This window comes from Leptodactylus fuscus, chromosome 6, assembly GCF_031893055.1.
Source record: "Leptodactylus fuscus isolate aLepFus1 chromosome 6, aLepFus1.hap2, whole genome shotgun sequence".
NCBI lineage: Eukaryota > Metazoa > Chordata > Amphibia > Anura > Leptodactylidae > Leptodactylus > Leptodactylus fuscus.
Window position 1 is genome coordinate 64045495 of NC_134270.1, and position 25617 is coordinate 64071111.

Genomic DNA, 25617 nt, shown 5'->3' on the forward strand with positions numbered 1-25617 from the left:
ATTGTTTGAATAATGAAAAGTTATATCTTGAGTGAACCTGTGGTTTGTTCTGAATCGGAAATACTATTAGTGATGGCCCAGTGGAGGCAAGTAAACATAGTAAAGAGTAATACTTACCTCCCCTGGGCTCCAATGCATGTCTATGTCTTTCGGGCCTCTTCCAACCTCCTGCATGATGTCAAGGACCCAATCACAGGTCTCCACAGTCCCTGGCCTAAGAGGACGGGGACCCACACTGGGCCCTAGGGATAGTGAGCAACACTGTTTGTTACATTTGCTCACCTTCTATGGGCCTCCACTAATTATAATAGCAGCCGTTCTGGCTCCGATGTGTTTGGTCCAAATGAAACCCCAGGGGGAACCTTGTAAATACTGTAATAACTGAACAGAAATAATTGACATGCACGAGATCACATCGATTAATAGGGGTGATGTTTGTTTTTTTTTTTTTTTTTTTTTTACAATTAATTGCCCAGCACTACGATGGTGTTTTGACTTGTTATAAATAAAGCTTAGAAAATATCCCTTTTTTTAAATTGGGTTTCTGCTTTTGCATTGTCAGTCACTTTCCACCATATGAGTGGTGCAGCTGGAGAATCTTCTCCCCTGGGTGCAATGATATAACAAATTATTCAATATTCAGGCAGATTGTGGATGTAATAATTTCAAAACTCTGCAATGAGGAGAACTTTATTCCAAGAATACAACAAAAATATAGAATTTGTGCAAATCTGATGCCTAAGAGAGAAATGCTACTAATTTAATGGAGTTTAGACACAGTAAATAATAATCCACAGAATGTTAATAAGACTTGTTCATTATGGCTATGTTACCCGTAGCCCAGAAAAATAAGGAGGCGGGACGATTAGCGTCATTTATTTGTAATTGATGTCACCATTAATAGTCACAGGGATGTGTTACTTTGTATCTTCTGGGACTGGAGTGTTTGTATGAGACACATAAGGATAGAGTGCAGTGATGTGGTTACACATGCATAGGGGGTGGGTAGGTGGGTGAGCAGTTAATCATAACCTTTCATCATTCATAAAATGACCCTTTACATAGGGAAAAATAAAATCTAAGAATAGGGAGCCACATCAAGAGGCGATAACATGGGACGTACTACAGCATTAAGGAACGTCATTATAAATGTCATGTTTCATATACACAACAAACCCAATATGGATTAAATAGCAGTTCTTTATTCCTCTGCGTTCCTCCTCACATTTAGGAAGGACACCAATGGGGACGAACGGTACAGGATTATGACATCACTGTTTACAACATAAAAACGGTCATCTAACAATGGAGTGCAGGAATGTCGTGTCCATGTGTATTGCTAGTTGTGTGTGTACTGAAGTTATTGTGTTGTTACTAGGTTTTGGTTTGCTTTGAATTTTTTTTTTTTAATTTTAATTTTTTTTTGTCTTTTGAAAAAATAAAACAGTCCGCTGTCCAGCAGGGGTCTGCCTAATAAGAATGAAGTTCTCTTTCCACCGTAAACCCTCCCGTTATCCCCTGGCAGCACCTCACTCCGCATGGACTTTTGCCTCCGGCCTTTGCAGGGACAACTCTGCAGCTAGGAAAGCTCCCTGACCCAGTGCAGTCGCATAGGTCCGGCCATGTGAAAGGGGGAAGGCATGTGGGTTAGATTGGCTTGTTGATCGATGATGGGGTACGGAATGGTAATCTGCCACATTATCGTACTGGGACAATGCACTTATGGAACTGTGCAGCTTTCCATGGAGTGTTTGGTAGGGATAGAAGATGGCAGGGTCTCTCTCCAAAGGCTCCGGGTTGTGGCCAGCTTTGAGGCTGTGGCTCCTCTCTGGTTTAGGTGGAGCAGTAGCAAACTGAGTCAAATCCTCTCTGTAACAGTCTCTGTGTAAGCTGTCAGGCAGTCTGGCAAGTGACCGCTCTTTGTCCTCTGACAGTCTCATTTCCTTGTGGTTAAGCCTTATTGGTTCCTGTGAATTCACATTGTATTTACTGTTTGAGGACTGATATGTAGGCTCAGAAGTCAGTGGCAATGTTTTGGAACTATACTCAGCAGGTGGGAATGGGGGACCATTCCGTCCATCAGAGGACTGCCTTTGTCCAGCATCTTGCTGTGTTTGGGTCCTATGCTCAGAGGTAAAGTCATGCTGTATGCGATTCCTAGTCCCTCCACTCTGCTTCTGGGGTAAAGATGGTTTATCCTGGGGTCCATTACCATAAGCTGGGAGAGGATGTGCTAGACGCTCATCAGCCTCTGATCTTCCAGGGTAGCGGCCATCTTTAGATTCAGCAACGCTAAGTAGTCCTGGAGTTTTCCCCGGGTCAGACCTGCTTCTCAGATGTATGACATCCAGTCCTGATATATCTTCCACTAAAGATGGGGTGACGTTATCATACTGAGACATCACAGGTCCCTTGGATCTCTGACGTGCTCTGTTCTCGCGTCTTAGAGACTGTAATCTATATCTGTCCATATCCTCCATATCCCAGGAAATGTGAAGAGGCCTAGGATGTTCAGGGGGTAACGCAGGGGGCACATCTCTGCTGATAAAATTGTGCTCACGCAGACTTCCTCTGGGATATGGTGCCAACGCTTGTGACCGATATGTGGACTTCGGCTGCAGTCTTGTAGTATAAGACGCAAAGTCACGACTAGGATACAGATGGTACTGACGCAAACGCAATGTGCTATAAGGATCCATGTCATAGAAAGTGCCATCTGAAGAGTAGTATGTGGTGCTGCCTGAGAAGGGACTGTAACGATAATGTACCCTTCCATTCTCAAAGTAAGGCTGCAGCTGAGTGACATGGTAATCTGACGAAGAAGTGAAGGGTGGGCACGCTTTGTACTGGTAGACAGGGCGTGGGCAGTATGTTGGCTCATCATCAGGCGGAACCTCGGTTCTTGAAATAGGAACTGTACGCATTGGAGGTGGTGGAGGTTGCATAGGCACATGCAAGGATTGGACCCTTCTTATGGTCGGATATGGTGGAGCTTCCTCTGAGTAGGTGCGTAGATTTGGACTCAAAGATGACGTATAATCTGTTCGACTTCTTGAACGGGAATGTAGTCCTGGGTGTTTGGCCGGATTGATGTAAGTGCCATAAAGTGTAGAATTTGAAGAGGGATTTTCACAGCGGGAGACGTATGGTTGTGTCGGCATATGCAGTGGAGCACTGTCTGCTTTGTAAGACTTGGTGACTATGGATGGTTTAGGATGCACAAAGGCTTCAAATGCCTCATTTAGATTCTCTGGCTCCACTTGAGAAGGATATGGGGTTCTGTAAGGTATCTCTGTGCTCTCAGGCTTAGCAGAGGCTTGATATGGATGTCTATATCCATCTCCAGTTTCAGGCTTCTCTTCCATTTTGGGCTGGGAAGGATAAGGATGTCTATAGCTGGCACCTTGCTCCATCAGGGTCTCAGATTTTACATGCGTGGAATAATTGTGTCTGGGCAGTGCATCCTCCAGTGATGACGGCAGGGTGATTGTACTCAGGAAGGAGTGATAATTGCTAGCAGTGATTGCGTCATTGTAGTTGGAGTGTAGGGCAGTGGCCAGTCGACTCTCCATGGTTCTGACCGGAGGGGCTGGTGGTCCAGTACTATGTGTTGGATGGGAAGGAAAAGACTCAGAGCGCTGGTGAAAATGAGGTCTTGGACTAGGTTTATCTAAGGGAGGGGGTGGAGTACACAATTCTGCAGGGTAGTTGGAGTTGGTTTCACATGGACTAGGAGACATCATGTCTTCAGGGAGTGCTCCTGGGACCTTAAACACAAACAGTTCAGGTTAGAAACATGCGGGAAATGGAATAATAGTTTGCACAAATTAATATATTTCTACACGGGATCTATATGTCACAGTTTTTCTGTGAGGCACAAATGCACCAAATTGTGCACTTTATATTGAGTAAATAGCTCATGCTGTGCAATAGCTACAGATGTCAACATGGGAAGACTCCTTTAGATATGTACATATAGTGATTATTTGTCACAAGTAACTAATGTATTTGATAAAGCAGCAACGGAACATTATATTGTGCAGAGGGAGTTACAAAATACTTTCCCAACACCAAATCCACTGATCTAGGTGGCATAACACACAGCTACTACCAAAAGGAAGCAAAATAGGTTAATAAAGTATACTACAAAAATGTTCAACAACCCCCCCCATGCAGAATAAAATATAAAATATATAACAAAAAAACAGTATAAAAGTCTGTGGAGACTCAAGAAAGAAGGGGCGGCTATTACTTCTCCCCTCACCACAGTGTACCCAGTTTGTCAGGTCAAGAGTCCTCTATCTGAGTTGCATAAGGACTCTGGTGACAGTGGAGAGGATCAAGAGCAGGCAGAGCAAAGCATCATCACGACAGATGGACTTATGTTCAAATGAAACGACTAATGATCAATGATTTTGTTCCTTCTGTGGGGGGAGATTTGGTGACCCAAAACAGTAGTAATAATATATTGTAATAGTTTAGATTTTTATAAAAGTGGCAATACCATTTTTTTTTAAATTTTTATATAAGAAATAAGATTTTTTTTTCTTTAGTTTCAGTCCCTCGAGCCAACTTGAGCATGCAGACAGGTGATCACCTTTTTAATACACTGCAATAGAAGCAAACCAGTGGTCAGCTCACCTGAGAGCGTGCACTTGAACCAGCACTTTTTTAATTTTCTTTTTTTTTTGTAGATTGTGAGACCATATAGGGCTCACAATATACATTTTCCCTATCAGTATGTCTTTGGAGTGTGGGAGGAAATCCATGCAAACACGGGGAGAACATACAAACTCCTTGCAGATGTTGTCCTTGGAAAGGCTACAGTGCTAACCACTGAGCCACCGTGCTGCCTCCAGCAATGATCTAGCACTTTGTCAGAAGTCCATCATTTTATTAGTGAGCCATTAAAATCCACATATACAAGCAGATTCACATTCAGACTAAAGACCAGTAGATCAGTAACACATAAACCAGTGCTCCCCAGGGGTGCAATGCATGGATTCTATAGGTTTGTGTTAGTCTGCTTGCAGACATGGATTTTAATGGCTTGCTAATAAAATGGTGAAATTTTAACAAAGTGTTGGTAATATTTTGCAATACTGTGTATTTTACTAAATGCCTATTAGGTTTCGGTGGTTCTGGTGTCATATTAAAGCTGAGTATTCTACCAATATTGCAGTTCTAGGAAAATCAGAATTTTCACTACTTAAAGTGTCACCAGAAACCAGCATATCAACCCAGGCCTGCAAATATATCTTTTCCTTGTAAATTGGTCTCCATTGCCAAGATATCACTGTTTTTTTTAATATGTAAATGAGCTCTTTGTTAGATTGTTTCTATTACTCCAAAGATGTAAGCAGCAACACCCTCAATTAATTCAGGTAACCCTAACCTATCCACCTGGGGCTGGGAAATGTCAGCAGTTCATGCTTGGTAGTGTATAACAGCATAGTGGGTGGGATTGCAACAAGTACAACCCACATGCTACAAAAAAACACCCTGCAGTTAGTGCTGTTTTTATACTTGTAGCATAACAATTATTGCTGCGAATTTTACCTTCAGATTTCAATCTTTCCAATATAGTTCTTGAAAGCTGCACTGAACACTACATATTGCTATGGCTGACACAGCCTCATTTATCATAACTGTCTATCTGCTCTCAAAAAACAAAGTTAATAGGACAGATCTCAGCTGTTGCTCTGCTATTCCCTATTAGTCCTAGTAGGAACCGATATGAAGTATCAGTATCAAGTCGATGATGCCATGGGATAACACGTCTATTTTCTCTGTTGGTTTTCATAAATGACCCTACATATATAAAAGTCTTCCAATACATTGACACAATACAGATATAGTGGCCTCGTACCTGGGTGGAAGGGCTGAGTCCTGGGGTGACAGCAGATGGGCTTTCACCAGGGAGAGTGTTGTGGCTTCTGACTGGACTGTACTGGATGGTGGTGATGGAGAAAGATGATGTACTGGGGGTGGTGGCTGTCGTGCGGATAGGACTTGTCTCTGGGGATACAGATGCTGCAGGTATTAATGTAGGTGATATTGTCGGAGGTGGGGGGTCCTCTTCTGGTGGAGGAGGCAGTGGTAACTCCATGAACTGCATGTAGGGGGGTCTCTTTTGACTGGAAGCTTGTTGTGCAGACTCTGCTAATGCCAAAGCCAACATACGGGCAGCGTTTTTGGGAGGAGGGGGAGGAGGAATGAAGGAAACGCTGGTAACGGGAACAGGATCCAATGGAGACTCCACAGCAGATAATCCTGTTTGATGGAAAGAGAAGTTTAATGTTTCAAATCCCTTAAAAATGTGCTGACAACTTCAGATTTATGCCATATGTTATATAGTTCAAAATGATCCAACCCTTCACGCGGTACAGGAGCTGTGACTAACATCAACATCTGCAATTGATCCAGAGTGCTTTTGGTCTACATGCCCTGCAGTCTGGGGATGAGAAGCAGATGCCATCTTGGGCACAGAGAATTATGAACAGTACAGTGTCCTTCATATGTTCCTATTCCTATTCACTAAAGATGTTCTCGTCCAAAACAAGCATTAATATAGATAAGTTAGTAAATACTTGGTGCCAGACGCTCCTTCGTCTATGGGGTTAAGTCACAGTTAGAAATCAGTTGTAGAATGTGACTAGGATGGGTTGTGTGCCACTCAAGACCACCATGACAGGCTTACAGATCTTAATGCAAATGTGCTCAGACAGCCTTACAGGAATTTTTTGGGGCGAGATGGATGGACAAACTGTGGCTACTTTCACACTCTTTATTTCCATTGAACGCATCCGTTCAGAGACTTAAACATGATCCAAGAGAAGTTTTTAATGAATACAAAGTCCTCTATAGGGGTATGCCAAAAGTGAAGACGTTTTCCACAGTTTGTGATTCTGGACAGAATTGTGCAGATGTCTGAGCTATTAAATCTAGTGGGGAAAAAATATAAAATAAAATAATCTTTTCAAATAAAAATGATTCAGTGCACACCTCTAAAATCATGTCAGGCTAACTGAGGACAACGCTCGTGCCACTCAGCGTGTACAGAAACAGTAACTTTTTTGATAAATTTTGTGTTACTTTAACCACTTCTGGACCGCCCATAGACTATAAACGTCTGGGAAGTGGTTGGCTAGTTCTGACAGGACGTGCCGGTACGTCCAATCAGAACACAGCTGCTGCACGGAGATCGTGCAGCTACTGAAGCTGGGAGCGGCTGTAACTTCAGCCGGAGCTCCCAGAGAGATGGCAGGGAAGGTTTATTCCCGTCCCTGCCTTCTCGATCGCTGTGTATACAACACTCATTGAACACTATATACACGGCTATGGGCGCCGCAATGATGCGGCCGCCCTCTGACCCCGCGGTCACATGATCCGCCGGGCTCAGTGTCTTACAAGAGCTGCTGGGTCCTACAGGACCCCAGATCAGCTCTGTAAGTGTAAAGAACAGTGTACAGGAGGCTGGATTCCTCCTGCAACTGAGGCTAAATGTACCAGCCTCAGTTACAGGGAAAATCAGCCTTCCTAACAAAGAAAAAAGTGATCAGATGTCCCCAAAGCTCTCTTATGACCATATGGGGACACAATCTGAAAAAAAAAATATATATATATATATATATATATATATATATATATATATATATATAATAATAAAAAAAAATAAAATAAAATACGCTAATAAAACGCCATTATTAAAGGTTATAGCCCCACCCCCGACAATACCATACAAAATAAAAATCACCGTAACGGAGAGGAAAAACTATATTATAAAGTTTTCAGAAGCACTTTGTTTTGGGTCATTCCATATCAAGTGATCCAAATAGGAATATTTTTTTTACCTGACGTCTTTAGATTTTTTTTATTTTTTATGAAGTACAACTTAAGTTAATTACAAATAAAAAGTTTTGAATTTTTTTCTTCATCAGTTAATTTTTTATAGACTTCTAAAGTTTTGAAAAAGTGTGAATTTTGGCCTGGTATGGCTTTACATTTTTTAACATATCTTGGGCTAGAATTAAGATAAATAGGTGGGAGAGGCATCATTTTTCTCACAGCGGTACCGGCTTTCATTTGATATGTCACAAGACGATGTTTCTTTATATTTTGTTTTGGAGAAATCAAATTCAAAATTTTGATGCGCAATTGTGAAAAAACCGTATGTTTTAAAATTGTGAAAAAATGCATTTGTGTTACTTGTGTTCTTGGTTATATTTGTACAGGTTTTCAACTTGGGACCAAATTGGGATCAATTTTTTTTTAAGCCTTGAATCATCTGATTTTATGTTTGTGTGAGCTTCTTCCTTTTTTCTTTTCAAATTACAACTTGCTGAATTCAACATTTATATGCAACAATAAAAAAAACATAAAAAACAAATACTGTAAGTGCCAGAACAAATACATCTAAGAGCTTGTTCACATCTGCGTTGCCCTCTCCGTTGTGCAGGTTTCCGTTTCCTGCATAAAACAGAGGAAACCTGCAGGAGTCTCTCTCACCCATTCATTTGAATGGGTGAGAAAGCTGTTCGGCCATGAGCGGCAGTGAGCGTTTTGCGCTCTACGCCGCGAAACCGGGTTTTATAATCCGGACACAGAGTCGGACATGCAGTACTCTGTGTCCGGATTAAAAAATCCGGTTTCGCGGCGGAGAGCATAAAACGCTCACCGCCGCACCCGGTCTGTGCTTTGCGTCTTCTGGAATGCAGAAGACGGAAAGCACAGAACGGAGACCCTGAACGCAGGTGTGAACCTAGCGTCATCATCAGAACACGACTTGTTCAGCATTTTCAACCTGAATGCATTGAACAAACCGAAAGAAAAAAGCTGCTCATATCCTCAAGTGCGATTTTCTAAATAGTCTCATCCTAATTATATGTTAACAAGAGTACAAGAACCAATATTTCTAACATCTATTTCTACATGTAACAATTGTTTTTTATTATATCACTAAACATGTAATTTATTAAGAAAAATAGTCCAGTAGATAAATCCTCATTCTATAAAATATTAACTAATCAAACAATTAATAGGACATTTTTAAACTACTGGCCTTTTATCATCAATTTGTCCTTTCTAGTGAGTGAAATGTAATCTTGTCCATAAGCGCTTACTAGCAATGGCCATTTCCTTTTGTGTCAAAGAGTATGTATGGCCTGTCATGGTGTTAGGCTCCACCTGAGTTAATTTTTGTTGACTTGTAAAATGTCTGAAATTTTATGTCTTCCTTTTCACAATCTTTGGAGATTACAGTAGCCAGCCACCAGCGCCGATCATATTCACAGGTCACATAACCAGTTATGTCATCCATTGCCAATCTTGTACCGCCTTCTACCACTTCATGGACTTCACTGTCATTGCTGAATGAAAAAATCCTTGTTTTTATTTCTGTTTCACTATATGGAATGAAAGTGTGGTATTGCTGAGTCCCTTGGATGAGTTCTGCTTCCTGTAACCGATGTTTTAACAAACTCTCCTTCAGATCAGAAGGACAGATCTGAATTCAAGATTTTCGGAATGACACTGTAATAGTTATATTTTAAAATATTATCCCATCGCGATCCCAACTTGAATTTTGGTACAGATGTGGCTAAGGGCATAGCAGGCCCATGTGCATTTTTTTGAAATTTTTAAATAAAACGTTTTTTTTTTCGGAAATGCGTTTTAAAATTTTGCGTTTGCGTTCACATGGGTAAAATATTAACAAAGATACTCTTGTGACATATTTGGTGAAAGCCTGTATAGTTCTGAGTAGAATGGCGTTTATTTTGTTTCTCTATCTTTTTTCTAGCCTAAGTTATGAGGAGAAATGTAAAGGCAGGCAACACAGAAATTCACACTTTTTCTGAACTTTGAAAATCAATTAAAAATCCAAAAAAAATTTTAGAATTTTTTTTTCTTCACATTTTGCATTCTCTGATCCACTATTACTAAATAACAAAATCTCGAAAGAATTAAAAATATAGAGGGAAAAATCATTGGTTCACTTGACACGGAATGACCCTTTTATTAAATTAAAAAAAATTATAAAGTGAAAACCAGACACAATTTCCCTCCTATTTTGTTTATATTTTCCCAGATACAAATTTTTTTTAAACACATTCGAAAATAAAAACAACATAAAAATAAAGCCATGTGTGTCCTCGAAAAAAAGATGCAAAAATTAGTTGAATGAGACTTATGAGAAAAAAGTTATAGCCCTCAAAACCGCAATACAAAAAAAAACGAAAATGTGTCTGGTCCTGGACCACAAATTGGCCCGGTACTGAAGTGGTTAAAGGAAGTCTGTCAGCTAATAAATTATTACACCAGTCATGGTGCCATGTATTTTATTAAGCTTGTGATACCCAGAATCTTTACTGTTATTCATTATGTATTAGGTGCTGTGAACACCAGGGGGTGGATTCACAGCCTGAGCACCATCACTCGCTCTCCCCACCCCACATCCTCTGTGCTGAATGCAGGGAATAATATAAACTTGAGGTGTGAGGGGCAGATGTGAGCAGGGGAGAATGACTGATGGTATTTGGGCGGGGGAAATCATGCCCCTGTACTCTAAACACCTTTTTTACATGGAATTAAATGAATAAAAGTAAAGATTCTCTGCATTGTAGGGACCAAATGAACAAGTGCAGAACTAAAGGACCCCACATGTGATGTAATGGAGGGGATCTGTCATCTACTGAAATGGTAAAGCATAGTAACTACTGTTGAGCAGACAGTTCCTGTCACACAGCTATAATGAAGTAGCTCACAACTCAGCTTTTGACTGTATATTTATAGTCCCTTATATTATTTTAGGGACTATGGAGAGAATAATTATACAGAATGTGAATACAGTACATGTGATGCTGTGCTGAGGCATCATAAGACTGATAGCTGAGAAAAGAGAAATATAAAAGCCAAGTTGAGTCTGCTCAGGAGATGGGGAGATGCTGGATTATACAGACAGAAGAGCAGAATACAGGAAAGGACCCTATAGTCTGGCAAAGAATAGATGAGAGGTGCAGAGGATATTTTCCAGGACAACGTCTTTAAGTATTAAAGTGTTACAGATCAGAAATAGTTTTATATTTTTCAACGTAGCCCCTTAATGCATTGGTGACAGCTTTGCAAATTCTTGGCATTTTGATCAATCAGTTTCCCAAGGTAGTTAACAGGAATGGATGTCCAGGGGATGGCTGCTAATCCTTAAATATACAATCCAAAGCTTCCCTAACCATCTCAATTGGGTTTAGCTCGGGTGATTATGGAGGTCTTATCTGGGGCAGTGCTCCATCACTCTCCTCGTGGTCATATAGCCCTTACATAGCCTGGACAAGCGTTTGGGATTCTCGCAGTCTGGACTGAACAATTGACGTTGAGATGTGTCTGGTACTTGATCTCTGTGAAGCATTTATGTGGTCTCTAATCTGAGGTGCTGTTATTTTGTGGTTCAGAGGATAGTAACTTTAATGAATTTAGCAGCAGGATCTCTTGTTCTTTTCCTGAAGGGGTTCTCATGAGAGACAGTTTCATCAAAGCAGGTGAAGGTATTCGCATTTGCCATCAGGAAAACCATGCCTGTCATGCTCAAGCTCTTGAAACTTTCTGAACTACGTAATTGACCTTCAAGTCTTAAAGTAATGATGGATTGTCTTAGTTAAGCGGTTCTTGCCTTAACTTGGATTAGAACAGTAGTGGAATAGGGCTAGAAACTACATGGGACTAACAGTCTCAAACAAAAGGGAATAGATTCCACAAATTAACTCTTGACAAGGAATAGCTATTAATTACACACCATTCCTAGAGACTACCTCATGAAGCGGAGTAAGAGAATGCAGTCACACAGTATATTTCTTCTCTATTAAAGGCCCTACACAACACTATTGTTCATTTAGGAGACATATTGGACCTTAAGACATATTCACAACACCAGAAGCAGGAAAACAAACCTGACGGCAGATTTTGGGCCAATGGTCGTTCTCGAGTGGCTCTACCCATACAATATTTACTCTGACTGTTCACTATTCAATGCCGGTTTTAAAGGAATACCACTTAACTTGCTCTGCCAAGAAGTCTGGGAGTGATACACATATACTGTTGTCGTGCAACAATAATGAACTGAAAACTGACAGGAAAGTTACTTAAAATGTCACTCAGCTATAGACTATTAAAAGGGATTATCCACTTTCTGCAAATCCCAACAAATCTCAGTTACTCTTACTGCGCTGCTTACTCACCCACAAACTGTAGTTGCCAGGGCAGTAGCTACACTCGCAGTTAGTTTGTAGGCAAGTGAGCAGCACTGTGAGCATACCGAAGATCTGCCGGGGTCCAAGGTGTCAGACCCCCGCAGATCTAATACTGTTGCCTATCCTAAGGACAGGCCATCAATTATAAAAAGTGGATAACCCCTTTAAAGGAGTTTCCCGGGACTCTGATATTAATGACCTACGCTTAGGTTATGTGACAAATATCAGATTGTTGTGAGTCTGACACTCAGCACTATTTAAAGAGGTTGAAGCCTGCTCACTGCTTATAAAGCACAGCGCTGTACAGTCGCTGTGCTCGGTATTGTAGCTCAGTCCCATTCATTTGATCCACACTGGTCAGGATAGGAGCAGGTTTTTACCTAAACTGAAATCTGAATCTGGGTGTTCCCACACCGGATAACATGATTAAATGTTCCACTGTAATTTGTTAGTGTATCAGCAAATGAGCAAAAGTACAGAAGGTTTTGTCTTCCTCCTCCAGCTGCTTTCATAATTTTAGCAGCGTCCTAATAATAAAAGTTACATAACAATATATTAACTATACACAAAGTGACCTGGCAGGTTCCTAGTGTGGATGACTACGTACCTGGGGGTGTAGGCAGGCCCAGGACACACGTGTTCTCTGTTCCTGACAATTCTGTATTCTCATTCTGAGATGATCCAGCAATGTAGCCGGTACTAAACTCCTGGGTGCAGCTGTCGGTGAATGAAAGCTCAGTGCTGCACATAGCATGGGGGAATCCAGGAGAAACAGTTCCTGCAGTGTCTTCTTTCTCATATCCAGGGCTGTTCCACTGACAAGTTACAACAGAGTCCACAGTCCTGGGCGATTCTGCAGCTGTAGATATAGGAAAATGTGCAGGACCCATGTCCACAGATCTGCATGTAACAGATGGCACAGTCACCAACTCTCTAGAGCCGCTATCCTTGCACCATACGAGAGGCTGGATAGCCCCACCACTTTGCATACTTCCAATTATTTCTGATACCCGGCTAGGCAGAGAGACAGTGACAGGTTCCGAAATAGTTAATGGTGGAGATCTGATTGCTTTGCGGCCCACTTTTGGTGAAAAGGCTTGCGCCATCTTTTCTGCAAAGGATGGGGCTTTTGGAATCTTCTCAGTGCTGGGACTACGGTCAGGTGTTATGAAGGGACTGGTGATTCGCTCCTGAAAGGGAGACATGGGCTCAGAGTTGTGGCCACTAGCAGAGGGCTGAGCTCCACTTTGTACCCTCTCTTTGCTGCTACTCAGTGAAGAGTCTAAGAAGAAAGGATTGTGAAGATCTGGGCCTTCACTTTCTAGTTTTGGGGGGCTGCACTGGAAAGACATTGGGTCAAAATCTAAACTGGCTACCCCAATATCTGGGGGACTTAGATCTTCGTCTTCATGAGATCGTGTGGATAACATGGCGGGCACATGTATCAATCCCTCATCTCCGTCACTGTCTTGATCATGAGGCAGATTGTCATAGGAGTTACAGCGATTGCAGCTTTCCAGTAAATCCCCATTATATGAAGCAGAAAGAGCATCACTACTAGAGCGTGGGCGCTGAGGACGGAAAAGCTTGGACTCCACTGCAAAATGAAGACATAAACAGTCAGATTTCTATCCATCTGGTTAGTTTCCATCATAAATAGTAATATTGATCATCCATGACTAATTTACTGAATTTTAAATTTTTTTTTAGGGTAAATACAGCCTTTTTATTTAGACACAGAGGCTGAAAACCCATCCTGCTCACATAGATGTTGTGTACTGGTGCCAATGGGCTGTAGTCCAGACAGGCGTTTAGGCTCTGAATGCAAAACATGACTCTTGTCAGAAAGCAAAGACCTTGACATGAGTAACTCAAAATAAGGATTAGAACAATTCTGGACTATTCAAATGATTATTTATAAAACCAGATTTTCCAGAAGTTCTTTAAAAGGTATTCTTCACAAAGCGCAAGTACACTTACTTCCTTTTTGTTTTTAGATGCTGTACTTAGAGGTGTAAGGCTGGTTCCAACCCTGAGTCACATGATCGGAACCGGCACCTAGCCCTCAAGCTACCTAGTTAGCCGTGCTATAGGGGCTTGCTTTACTATAGCCTGCCAGCCCCAATAGCTAGTAGCCAGTAACTAACTACCTGTGAAAAAATAGGTGTTGTTGGAGTGATTTGGAAACTGGGTGCTGGTTCAGATCGCATGACCTAGGGTTGGAACCAGCCTGGAACTCCTAGTTATAGCACCTAAAAACCCCAGAAGTGTATTCAGACTACCCAGACTCTGTACTGTCAGGAGGGCGTTGTCAGACAGCAGCAGGCAAAAGGGCATGATTGAGAGCTCCAACCAGAGACGTCTTGTGTAAGAACTCAGAATCACATCCCTTGCCTACTGCTGCCTGGCACCATCCTTCTGACAGTAGAAAACCTAAATAGCATATGAGGTACAAAAGCTATCAGCACTCATCGCTCAGGAATGGTGGGGACTAGGAGAAGAAATTCCAACTGTACCGGATCAGTGCTAATTAAATGATACAAAGGGTGGAGGTGGTGTAAGGTCCTTTTTAAGGGCCCTTTCACAAAAAACTTATTGGAAGCAAGCTAACCCAACTCATTCTGCTCTGTGAGAGGTAAGAAGACTTCTGTGATAGCAGACATACCATCAGCAGCATGCAAAGAACTCAGTGACTCTTCACTTTTAGCGGACCGCATAGTCCCAGTGTCACCTCTTCCACCTACAAAAAAAATCCACAATCAATACAACTTTTCAGTCTTAGAGGAAAGATCCATAACACAGCCATACCTGAAACCAGCAGTGACTACTTCTTACCTGCTAATGCCATGGCTTTCATCTCAGATGGTTCACTTGGGTTTCGGGTCAGCTTCCTCTTAGACATTGAAGATGAAGAGGTTGATGACTTCCCTAAATTGAAGAAGGAGCGCCAGCTGCCCACTGGAGACTTCTTCATCTTGGGGGGTGGCCTTTTTCTTACAAACAAAACAAAGATAACTTAGATGATCAATGATATACAAATGGGAAATCTCATGAAAAACAGGACTCCTTTACCAAAACAGTGTAAAAGACAGTCTATAGCAGCCAATCAGAGCACAACTTTTATTAAGTAAACTGGTGTGGGAAAATGTAATCAACACTCTGAGTGTTTGCCCAGGACAAGAATTTACATGTCATAAGGTAAAATAAATCAATGTATAGTCTTCATTACAGAAACAACATGGATAATTGCCATCAAAGTCTGTATCACAAAACGAATATTCCTTTTCTGTAAAACATCAGTCTGCACTTGTGGTTTCACATCAACTAGGTCATTCTGGAAATTACCTTTACAAAAACTATTGTGTGTGAAGATCTGCTGCTTGCGCCTTTATCTACCACTAGGTGGAGCATTTTACAGAGCATATATGGGTTTTGTCCCAACCTCTGTTCTCACCTCTCTGATGGAAAATCAATGACCGTGTGAAACTTGCCCTGCAGAGCAGCTGGTCCTTCTCCCACTTCTATGTATTTACTGTCTGCCACGACTGGGGAGTTGATTTGAGCCTGTGTCCGTGCTTGGGCCTCTTCAAGGCTAAGCAATTTTGTGGAAGGTGAAGATACAAGCAAAGACTTTGGTCGTGACAGAGAAGTGTGGCCTAACAAATAGAAAGAGAGAGATAGAGTTAGATTTAAGTAGTTCAGACTCTCGTGGAATAATAAAATCTCATTCCAATTGTTATTGTATTGTGATAGATTCAATGCACAAATGTTTAACTGGAATCTCAGCTCATTGGTAACCTTTTCCAGAAATGGTACGGTTCAAAAAAAAAAAAAAAAAAAAAAAAAAACAACAACCCCAAAAAACTGTCTTTTTGGTTTTGATGGGTAAAGGAGTGGTTATTGACTGACAAAATGCTGATTGCTCCTATTAATGTCAAGAAAGTACAATTCAGGGTAAGCTTGTGCTTAACAAAATAAATAATATGATTTTTGGTTCTAGTTATTGTGAACATCTAAAAATAGAATTTATTAAAGGTGCGTAACCTGAATAAAACAAAGGTGTGAACTAGTAAACCGGCATTAAAAAAATAAAATAAAAAAAAAAATCGCTTGCGCAATGTGGGAAAACAAGGATGCAACTCGGTAGTGGTAGATTGAAAGATATGATAATTTAATCCTACTCATATGTTCACCTAGTTTCCCATGAGCATATACCGCTTCTAGGTAAATCCCAATTTCTCAAGAGTAAATCAGTAATTCATGAAACTCTGAGACTGCCAGTGCAGGTGTCTTTGAAGAATACTAGATCACCATTACTGTCGATATACAAGATTTATAAAACACTGGAGGCGTGTATAGCAAAATGCGCTATGACTTTGTGTCCAGTTAAAAAAAAAACGGTTTCGCCGCGGACAGGCAGAAGACGTTCATGGGCAGTCACTTTGCAAACCCATTCTAGAAAGACCTGTTTGTAGTCTGTGACAGATTTCCTTTAAAGGGGCTCTATCAGCAAAATCATGCTGATAGAGCCCCACACATGCGTGAATAGCATTTAAAAAGGCTATTCAGGCACCGCTAAAGTTATATCAAACTACCCCCCCCCCCCGTTTTAAAATAATACCCTAAAACAGAATGTGATCTACTTACCAAACGTGCACGGTGGGTGGGCATTCAGGGTGTGCCGTCTTCTTCATCCACGCCTTCTCTTCCTGCGATGTCCTCGGGTCCCATCTTCCTCCGGCGCTTGCGAACTGACTGCTTAAAAAAAACAGCCTGGGCGCCTGCGCAGTAGCATGCTGCTTCTACTACGGCTACTGCGCATGAGCCCAGGCCATTTTTTTTTTTTTTTTTTAGCAATGTCAGTTCGCGAGCGCCAGAGGAAGACGGGACCCGAGGACATCGCAGGAAGAGGAGGCGTGGATGAAGAAGACGGCGCACCCTGAATGCCCACCCACCGTGCACCTTCGGTAAGTAGATCACATTCTGTTTTAGGGTGTTCTTTTAAAACGGGGGTGGGGGGTGGGGTGGGGGGGGTGGTGTAGTTTAATATAACTTTAGTGGTGCCTGAATAGCCTTTTTAAAGGCTATTCACGTATATGTGGGGCTCTATCAGCATGATTTTGCTGATAGAGCCCCTTTAAGTTGGACATGGATTGTGGATAAAAGAGGAGGAAAAGTCCTTCTTCCTGCCTTTCTGTGGACAGGTCAGTATGAGGCTATTAATAATGATCCCGTATTCACCTGCTCCATCTCGTATAACAGAGCTCAGCTTGGGGCTGAAGAGCACCTCCACATGGTTCAGGATGAACTCCACAACCACAGACTGGATCCGCACCTCCATGAAAGCTGCTGTTCCACTAAAACACGCTGACTCAATCTGCTTTGATCTAAAAGAAAATACATTTAAAAAATATTAATGGAGACTCTAAACAGTAAACAAGATTCACTAGATGCAGTGATATTTATTAAAGAGATGTTCTGTGTGTTTTTTTTTTTTTTTTTTCTAGGAGAAATTAGCAGATTTCATCAGATATTCCCTGTGATCCTTACATCATCCCCAACTCTTATAGAAACTATTACTAGATATTAATTTTCCAGAAGGAAACCGACCCAAAGATCTAATTATTGCACTGTGTGGATGAGGTTACATCCGCTCCGTTGTAATCACTTCTATCCTTACTCATAACCGCATCCCCCATAATTTGGCAGAATGACAGATGTTAATTGCTATAGATCATCAGCGATAATATAAAATGTGTTGCTGCTGCAGACACAGTCTAAAGTGTTGATGGCAATTGAAGCCAGAACATGCTACAGATGTTTGTAGGGGAGAAAGGAAAAGGAAAGTGGACAGAGAAGGGTCTGATATAAGCGAGAGTCTATCGGCATCCTGCCATGTACCATACCGGGAATTAACGGTCCCATACCGGAGCAGGTTTGGTGCCCAGACGATGGCCAAGTTCTTGGTGTGCATATTGGTGATGGAGCAGTAGGTTGCCAATCGGGAGAGGTGACGCATGAGAAACTCAAGTGTCCTGCAAGTAACACAAGTGACCAGTACATGAGCCTAAAGAAGTAATCCAAGATCAGAAAAATGAGTGGTTTACAGCAAAACATCCAAATGTCTCTGAAAGAAGCATGGACTACCGCAGCTTCTAGAAGGCAGAAATGTCAATTTCTGACACACACACGGTGGGTCATAGATACACCCAACTTAAAAGGCATGCGTTTTTTAATACATTAGGAGACCAGCACAAAGGAGATCAAGACTGGCATAGGAAACGCTAGTCTTAGTAAGTTGTACCTACTGTACAGTATGAAAGCAGCAGCATTACCAATGACTAAGAAGATAGGACAACAGACCATTAACTATGTAGATTATTCTGAAAATACTTTGTAGTTTCATCCATAAAGAAATTTCTCGTCAGGCTAAATTCTTTTGTTCCTTTGAATCAATATCAGGGGTGTCTGACAGTAGCTCATTTCTTCCCTACTAAATAAGCTGAACACAACATACATATATTAAAAGGGTTTGTGATGATAAGGACACTTATCCCCTATCCCTCACTATCCTGTGGATATAGCACAAGAGTCCCATTGCTGGGAATGGGAGACAGAAAATCCCCTAAATCCTCCTTGTTATTTACCAGTTCACTTGTGTGACAATTTACTACTATGGGGCTGCCAGGACTAATCTCCGTCAGCACCTGCAGCCCCATAGAAGTCATCGGAGTACTGGTGGTGCAAGTCTACTGATGCTCCCCCTGGTGGTCAGCCCCCCCCCCCCCCTAGAATATCCTGTGGATAGAAGAAAAGTCTCCATAATGGCACCACCCTTCTAACTGAGTATGCTGAGTTCTATAGCGATACAACAAAATGGCGCTCAAACAACAAGCGCAGTACCACTCTGAATGGAGTGGAACTGTGCATGCCCAAGAATTCAAATGCAGCAGCGCGATCTGACTGGAAGAACATCCAGGGAGGAGGAGGAGGGTCAGACGGACCACAAGCAATGGAGGGGTGTGTGACTAAAGGTATGACATTGAAGGGGGTCAGTAATTAATCAGGATTACAACAGAACAGCGGGAAGAATTGATAAAAAGAAGATTGTAGTAGAATAGTCTTTTTAAAGGCTATCCAGGCATATATTTATCTAAAAACCACTGACAGCAATGATACAATCCCTTTAAATCCAGAATTCATAGCCAATGAGCTGGTGGAGGGCGCACCTCATATGATGGAGTATAGCCTCTGCTGGGCTGTGCACTTGGGAGGGAAATGGAGAACACTATGGGCTGGCATACATTTCCCATTTCATTTATGCTGGATTTCTGGCACAAATGACAATATGTATCCATCCCTCTTTGGGTAGATGGCAAGGACGATGGAGAGAAAACAAAAAAAAGTCAATTTTTGTGCAAAGACAAAAGTGACTTATCCCTTATTATCCTATAAAATTAACATACACGACATGAGAAATCTGGGCCAATGACCCCAAGCACAAAGCCAAAAATAGCAGTTGCTTAGCGACAATTCTGTGAATGACCCCAAGTGGCCCAGCCATAGGCCTTACTGTCCCCATTTCATCTGACAGAGCCGGAGAGGATCTGTAGTGAAGAATGGCAGAAAATTCCTAAATCCAGGTGTGTAACCCTTGTGGTATCATAGCAAAGAAGACTGGAGGCGCCAAAGATACTTCAACTAAGTACTAGTAAAGAGTCTGAATACTTATGTCAAGGGGATATTTTAGATTTTCTCCACTTCCATGCAGGGTCTTGGAGGATAGGAGATCTTTTACACTATAGGTAACACCTTCTGGTCTGTTATATATTTCACAATGGGAGACTCCTCTTCTGGGGGGAAAATCACTTCTATAGGATCCTAAAAATGTTCTGCTTGAGGGGGTCACAGTGTCCACTCTGAAGCAGTCAGACAAAATTAATGGGGTGAATTCATCCAGCTAAAGGAATTTTCTACATTTCTGGAGCACAGTGTAGTCACAACATCTTACAGACATAGTGCGAAGACGTGTCCTTTCACGACAGCCCTCCTCCTCCACATTCCTTCATGCTGAGGGGCCAGCTGGGACATGGGAAGGGGCTGAGGTCATATAGAGCATCATCTCTACTGTGTTTCTCCCGATTTAGAAGCCAAATACCCCTTCCTCAAATCCATGACTTTTATAATACTCTGTATTGTATATTCAAAGCACAACATGCGGGCAGTGTAAGTACTCACTTGTGTTCATGTAACACAAACTGAACACCCAAGTTCCAAGAATACGTGTGTTGACAGGCAGCAGAATTGTTGTAAAAATACTGGCGACTAGCAATGAGTTAAGTACATGTGAATGGGGTTCTTTCTCCAGCATGTGCATGGATTTCTGCAAACACCATTCGGATGAATGGGAGAGGCGCTACAATTCCTGCATCAAATCTGCACTTTGTGAATATGATCTCCAGAATCCGTGGTAATTACATTCAGATCTCCATTCATTTACAGGGAGAGAAAGAGAAACTGACCGGTAATGTGGAGGTGGAAGCTGCTGGATGACATCATGGATTTTCACTAATCGTTCCTCATCTGTTGCTGCAGAGACGGCATCCTGTCATGTATGACAAACCAAAAGAAAATTTTTTTTTTTGAAAATTCATAGTAATACTGGACTGTCTAACATAAACCGAAACAGAGGAGTCCTTTGGGATAGATTCTTACATTGTAGCCAAAACTCCACGGTTCTCAAGCAGACCGCACTCCAATAACAAGTGCTTTGGTACACTGCACCAATCTGCAGGTCAGCAAGGTATCAGATGCAACGTGAAAACCAGACCTAAAGCTGGGTTTACATTGTGCTTTTTTGCTGGAGAACTGAATGCAGTTTTTAGTGGCACTAATGAGTGGCAAACGCTCCTATAGCTTTCACCGATATGTCATTGGCCTTTAACTTGATAAACTCTGGATTACTGGCATGGTAGAAATAAGCTACTCCTAACTAAAAAAAAAAAAAAAAAAAAAAAAAAAAAAAAAGTAAAAAAAAATTGTACTGTGTACACCCGGCATAAGTATTCTTGGTTGGCACTTACTTATCAATTAGCAACATTTAATTGAGCCAACTAAGATTGGATCAGAATGGTGGATCCATGCTTCCCAAGGGCCACATGCACACTATATTAAAGGAAAGATTAAATCTTAAACATCCATATAGTAGTACGTTACTGAACAGAGCCTTCTTTACGCTTCTTTTCCTTACTGACATATTTCTGCCATACTGCTTGTCACCTCTTACCTCCTCATAAAGTGCTGGAATGCGGTTGCATTGTCATGAATAGAAAAGATTAGGTTTTGGTTATGAAAATACTTACAGAGAATTTTTCATACAGCTGGTAGGTGAGGAGAGGATTGGGCAGCTCGCGAAAGTAAAGCTTACACAGGGAACCCACACAGTGAATGTCCTGGATATAGACATCTTTAGTCAGGTCTGGGATCTGCTCAGAGTCAAACTCATGTCTAGAAGGGAAAAACGAACAATAGTACATTTATCATCCACAGCTCCTACCACGTTCTGCATGTAAAGCTGGCCATATACTATAGATTTGTGATGGTGGGGACTATTTGTAGGAGTGATCCCACCATCATTAAGCACAACTAAACTGCGTGATCAGGGGGCGGTTTAGTTCTTATAACGTTCCAAATTGGATTTAAGCGTCAAAATTTAGATTTTTTGATTTTTCCATTAAACTCATACACTGACCGTAATTTCTGAATATTGGAGGCAATTCCAGACAATCGATAAATTCCATCCACAATTCCATGTTTCTCTATAAACTCTGTGCAGCTCCGGAGGACCTGGGGGACTTAACAGGGGAGAGTGGGAGGAAGACATTAGAAGACCGAGCAAGCAAACAATTTCCTGCTTTCTAGCAGACAATGACCTGTAGATCTTAATTGAGCACTCAACGAAATCATTAAGAGGATAACTGTCCCGTTCTCTCTTCCTTCTTCTCTCCGAGCCTTGAAGGAACACTAAACTGATACTGTCTATACATTTCCCTTAAGGCATTCTTTTTTATTACCCAGCATTTACACTGACCAATAGGTTTTGTAGTAACATGCTTCACTCCATTGTCTCTGGCTAGGGGGAAAGCCGCTACAATAAAAATGTTACTGCAATGAAGGACAAGCAATTTAGGTTATTGTTAGGTTATTGCTACCAGTTCAATTCTCCTAAGAAAACGTCAAGATCTGTTTTCTGTCTTTGTATTTCAGGATAATGTATCTGTTCAACTCAAATGTATTAGTGAGGGGGCCTTCACACTTGCGCCCTGTGTCCGCGCGCCGGATTTCCATCCTATTTCCCAGAGAAACTGGATAGGGGACGGCTTCCCGGCGGCCAGTTTTAGAACCCATTCATTTGAATGGGTTTTAAAAGCAAACCACTGGTGTCCGTATGCTGGTTTCCCAGCGGAGAGGCTGCATACGGACACCAGTGGTTTGCTTTTAAAACCCATTCAAATGAATGGCTTTTAAAACTGGCCGCCGTCCCCTATCCAGTTTCTCTTGGAAATAGGACGGCGGGCGGACACAGGGTGCAAGTGTGAACGCCCCCTAAAGAGGACAAGAGACAATTGTAGAAACTCTTCCACAAGCTTTTCAGACAGAACATTTTATGGAGAATTTTGGTACTGTATCAGATGTTCCTTATCTATCTTGCATCTAGGTTTAATGGGGAAAAAAGGTTTTCAAAATGGTGTATGTTCTAACAACAATGATAATCCTGCAGGGTGCTACTCAATCTATAACCACAGCAGCAGTTCTGTGTGAATTTCTATGGCGGCCATCCACAGAAGGCAGAATACAAGTAACATATCTAGGCCTTTTCCATTATCCCTGAAGATAAACTGTGACTTTGCTCCCTTCCCAAATCAGCAGCAGGACTCTGGCATATGGGATTACAGCAAGGTAAACAGAACATCACATTGTCTCCTTACTATCACCCCAGGAATGCTGCAGTGCAGGTGAGGAGTGCTGCTCTGACAATGCTGGCAACAGGAGGAGACACTTTTCTTCCAGGTGTAACTCTCACACCTGGTTTCAGGTTTTCTGCATGTCCCTGCTGAATGCATCCAGCGATTCTTCCCAGGGGTCACACCCTGTCCCAGGTAACTCTGCCCTATAATTATGGCTGACACGTGCAGCTCTAGGTGTTCACTGCTTCATATGGCTCTTCCTCTATAGTTCCGGCCAAATCACAAAATTTTTTGACAGCCTGCCTGTGGACACTACTGCTGTCACCATCAGCGTCCGCATGTATAAGCAGTGACCAGACATTATGACTCTGCAGGAATAGCAAAACCCAGACAGACAAGTACAACTTCATTAAATCCCAAGACTAACTAGTCTAAATTATTACTAATTATAGTGACTATTTCTTGTAGGAAAAGCATCTGACTCGTTCTAAATCCACTTAGTGAGTCAACCTCCAGCACCTCAGGGTGTGCGAAATTCCATTACCTGATTATCCTTACTCCACTGTCCCTTACACGGCGATTGTTCTGCCCCTCCCCCACCTCGGTTACTCTATCACTTTGTTTAATCCCACGTTGAGTACATTTCTCGCTACGCATCTTGAACTTCAGCCTTTTGAAATCACATCTGATACCACTAAGCCTTTGGCAAGTGAGTCTCATCTATAGTCCACAAATATAATGAAATTGAGAAGGAAATGTATATAGTGTTTTACAATACAAAAAACAACATGAACAATGTAAGGTGCTTATATAATGAAAAGATCTGCACCTTTCTAGCAGACCGATACTGTGTTTCAATTCCTCATCATTTTCTCAAGATTTCAACTTATCTATGTCCATCATGAAACTAAATAGCCAAGTTGACACAGCCCTGTTCACACAGTTTCAGGGATCATTACAAGGAAGCTACAATACATTGTACATCCACCATCACAGGTTGCACATGGTCAGAATTTATTTTTTTTTGTCTCAAAATGCCAGGAGGAATAATTTCAGCCACTGACCTCAGCGGTGAGGACTTGAAACACAAATATTAAAAGAGTAGTAGAGTTGGTCTTAATACAGTCATGCTCATCTGCCACAGAGCTCACAATGCGGTTTTCCTCCAAGATGGTGAGAGTGTGTTTTCCCAACAGCAAAGCTCACAACATTCCAGCCCAACCTGTTTATCATGTACGTTGTATAAGAGCGTAAAATAACACTGAAGGAGGGGAAGGGGGGGATGGAGATACCTCTCGACTGCTACCATCTCAGGAGTCCTTACCATCCTGGCCAGAGTTCAGCAGATGTTCTCCGAGGTCACAGCCGAACACCCGTTCCCTCAGGATCCCTCGCTGCTTCAGCTTCTGTTTGCTGGGTCTGGACTTCATGAAGGTCCTGAGGAATGTGATGAGCTTGCCGTGTTTCCGGGACACTGCACAGAAAACATGAGATCCACATTAGTTAAAAAACAAACACAATTGTCCACGACAGTTACAGACACAGACAGACATTGTGCAGATGAATGGACAACTCCCCCATTATGGTTCAGCTTATAAAGAGTCAATGATTCCTGAGTCGAGGACCCTGTGCATCTCATTATGAGGCTGAATCGGAGATATCTCTGATGGCCACACACACCACTGCACATGGAGGAGGACAACCCACCATTCAGAGCTTTCCAAATTCATTCATTAGCCAAATCTCAGCCAGGGTACAATGGACAGTGAGCAGGAGGCGACCCAGAGCATGTCACTACCAATTACTATAATGAATAGAACAAGCTCATTATTACATATCACAGAAGGGTCAGTACAGCGTCACATAGACAACAGCCCAATGAGAGATGCATCGATGTATCCAGAAACAGACACGCATGTAATGATGAAGAAAAAGAAGGGTTACACAGCCCGATCTACAATTCACACTGATGTTGCCATATACAATATCCAGTATATGGGATGTTAATGTTTTAGGTAAGATTCATGATAGAATAGTAATACTACCTAAAAACGGTCAACAAGCAGGGTAGCGAATGGCAACAGATCCAATTAAATGTCCATTTTGTATCAAAAGGAGTAGGAAATACCTAGAGTATTAAGACATATTCACATGGTACAGCTGAGCTGCGGTGAAACCTCATCGTACAGCATATGTTTTATCAGGATTTGCTGCAGTTTCATCTATATGGATGTTGCTGTGGTTTTTGCCAGGGTATACAGCTGTATGCATACATAGTTACCTATTCTTACATTAGGAGGCCGGTCTGGCCACAGACAAATAGAGCAAGACATCACTACATGGAAAAAAGTGATGACACAACAAGAATTCTATACACAGCAAGTTTTAGATGGTTTCCATAGAACAAC

The 25617-nt window shown here is 41.8% G+C and overlaps 1 protein-coding gene across 1 annotated transcript in view; it reads right to left on the bottom strand.

The window, feature by feature from the left end:
• Window positions 1-674: 674 nt before the first annotated feature.
• ARHGAP32 (Rho GTPase activating protein 32) overlaps window positions 675-25617 on the bottom strand; it is a 91500-nt gene continuing 66557 nt past the window's right edge. The window contains exons 13-24 of the mRNA XM_075280169.1: window positions 24534-24683; window positions 21994-22096; window positions 21605-21749; window positions 20765-20847; window positions 18170-18277; window positions 17484-17629; window positions 15697-15898; window positions 15078-15235; window positions 14908-14982; window positions 12850-13839; window positions 5870-6273; window positions 675-3767 (exon numbers count right to left, since the gene is read on the bottom strand). Coding sequence (XP_075136270.1) covers window positions 1530-3767; window positions 5870-6273; window positions 12850-13839; window positions 14908-14982; window positions 15078-15235; window positions 15697-15898; window positions 17484-17629; window positions 18170-18277; window positions 20765-20847; window positions 21605-21749; window positions 21994-22096; window positions 24534-24683 — 4802 coding nt within the window. The 3' untranslated portion in view covers window positions 675-1529. The remainder of the gene's footprint in view (window positions 3768-5869; window positions 6274-12849; window positions 13840-14907; window positions 14983-15077; window positions 15236-15696; window positions 15899-17483; window positions 17630-18169; window positions 18278-20764; window positions 20848-21604; window positions 21750-21993; window positions 22097-24533; window positions 24684-25617) is intronic.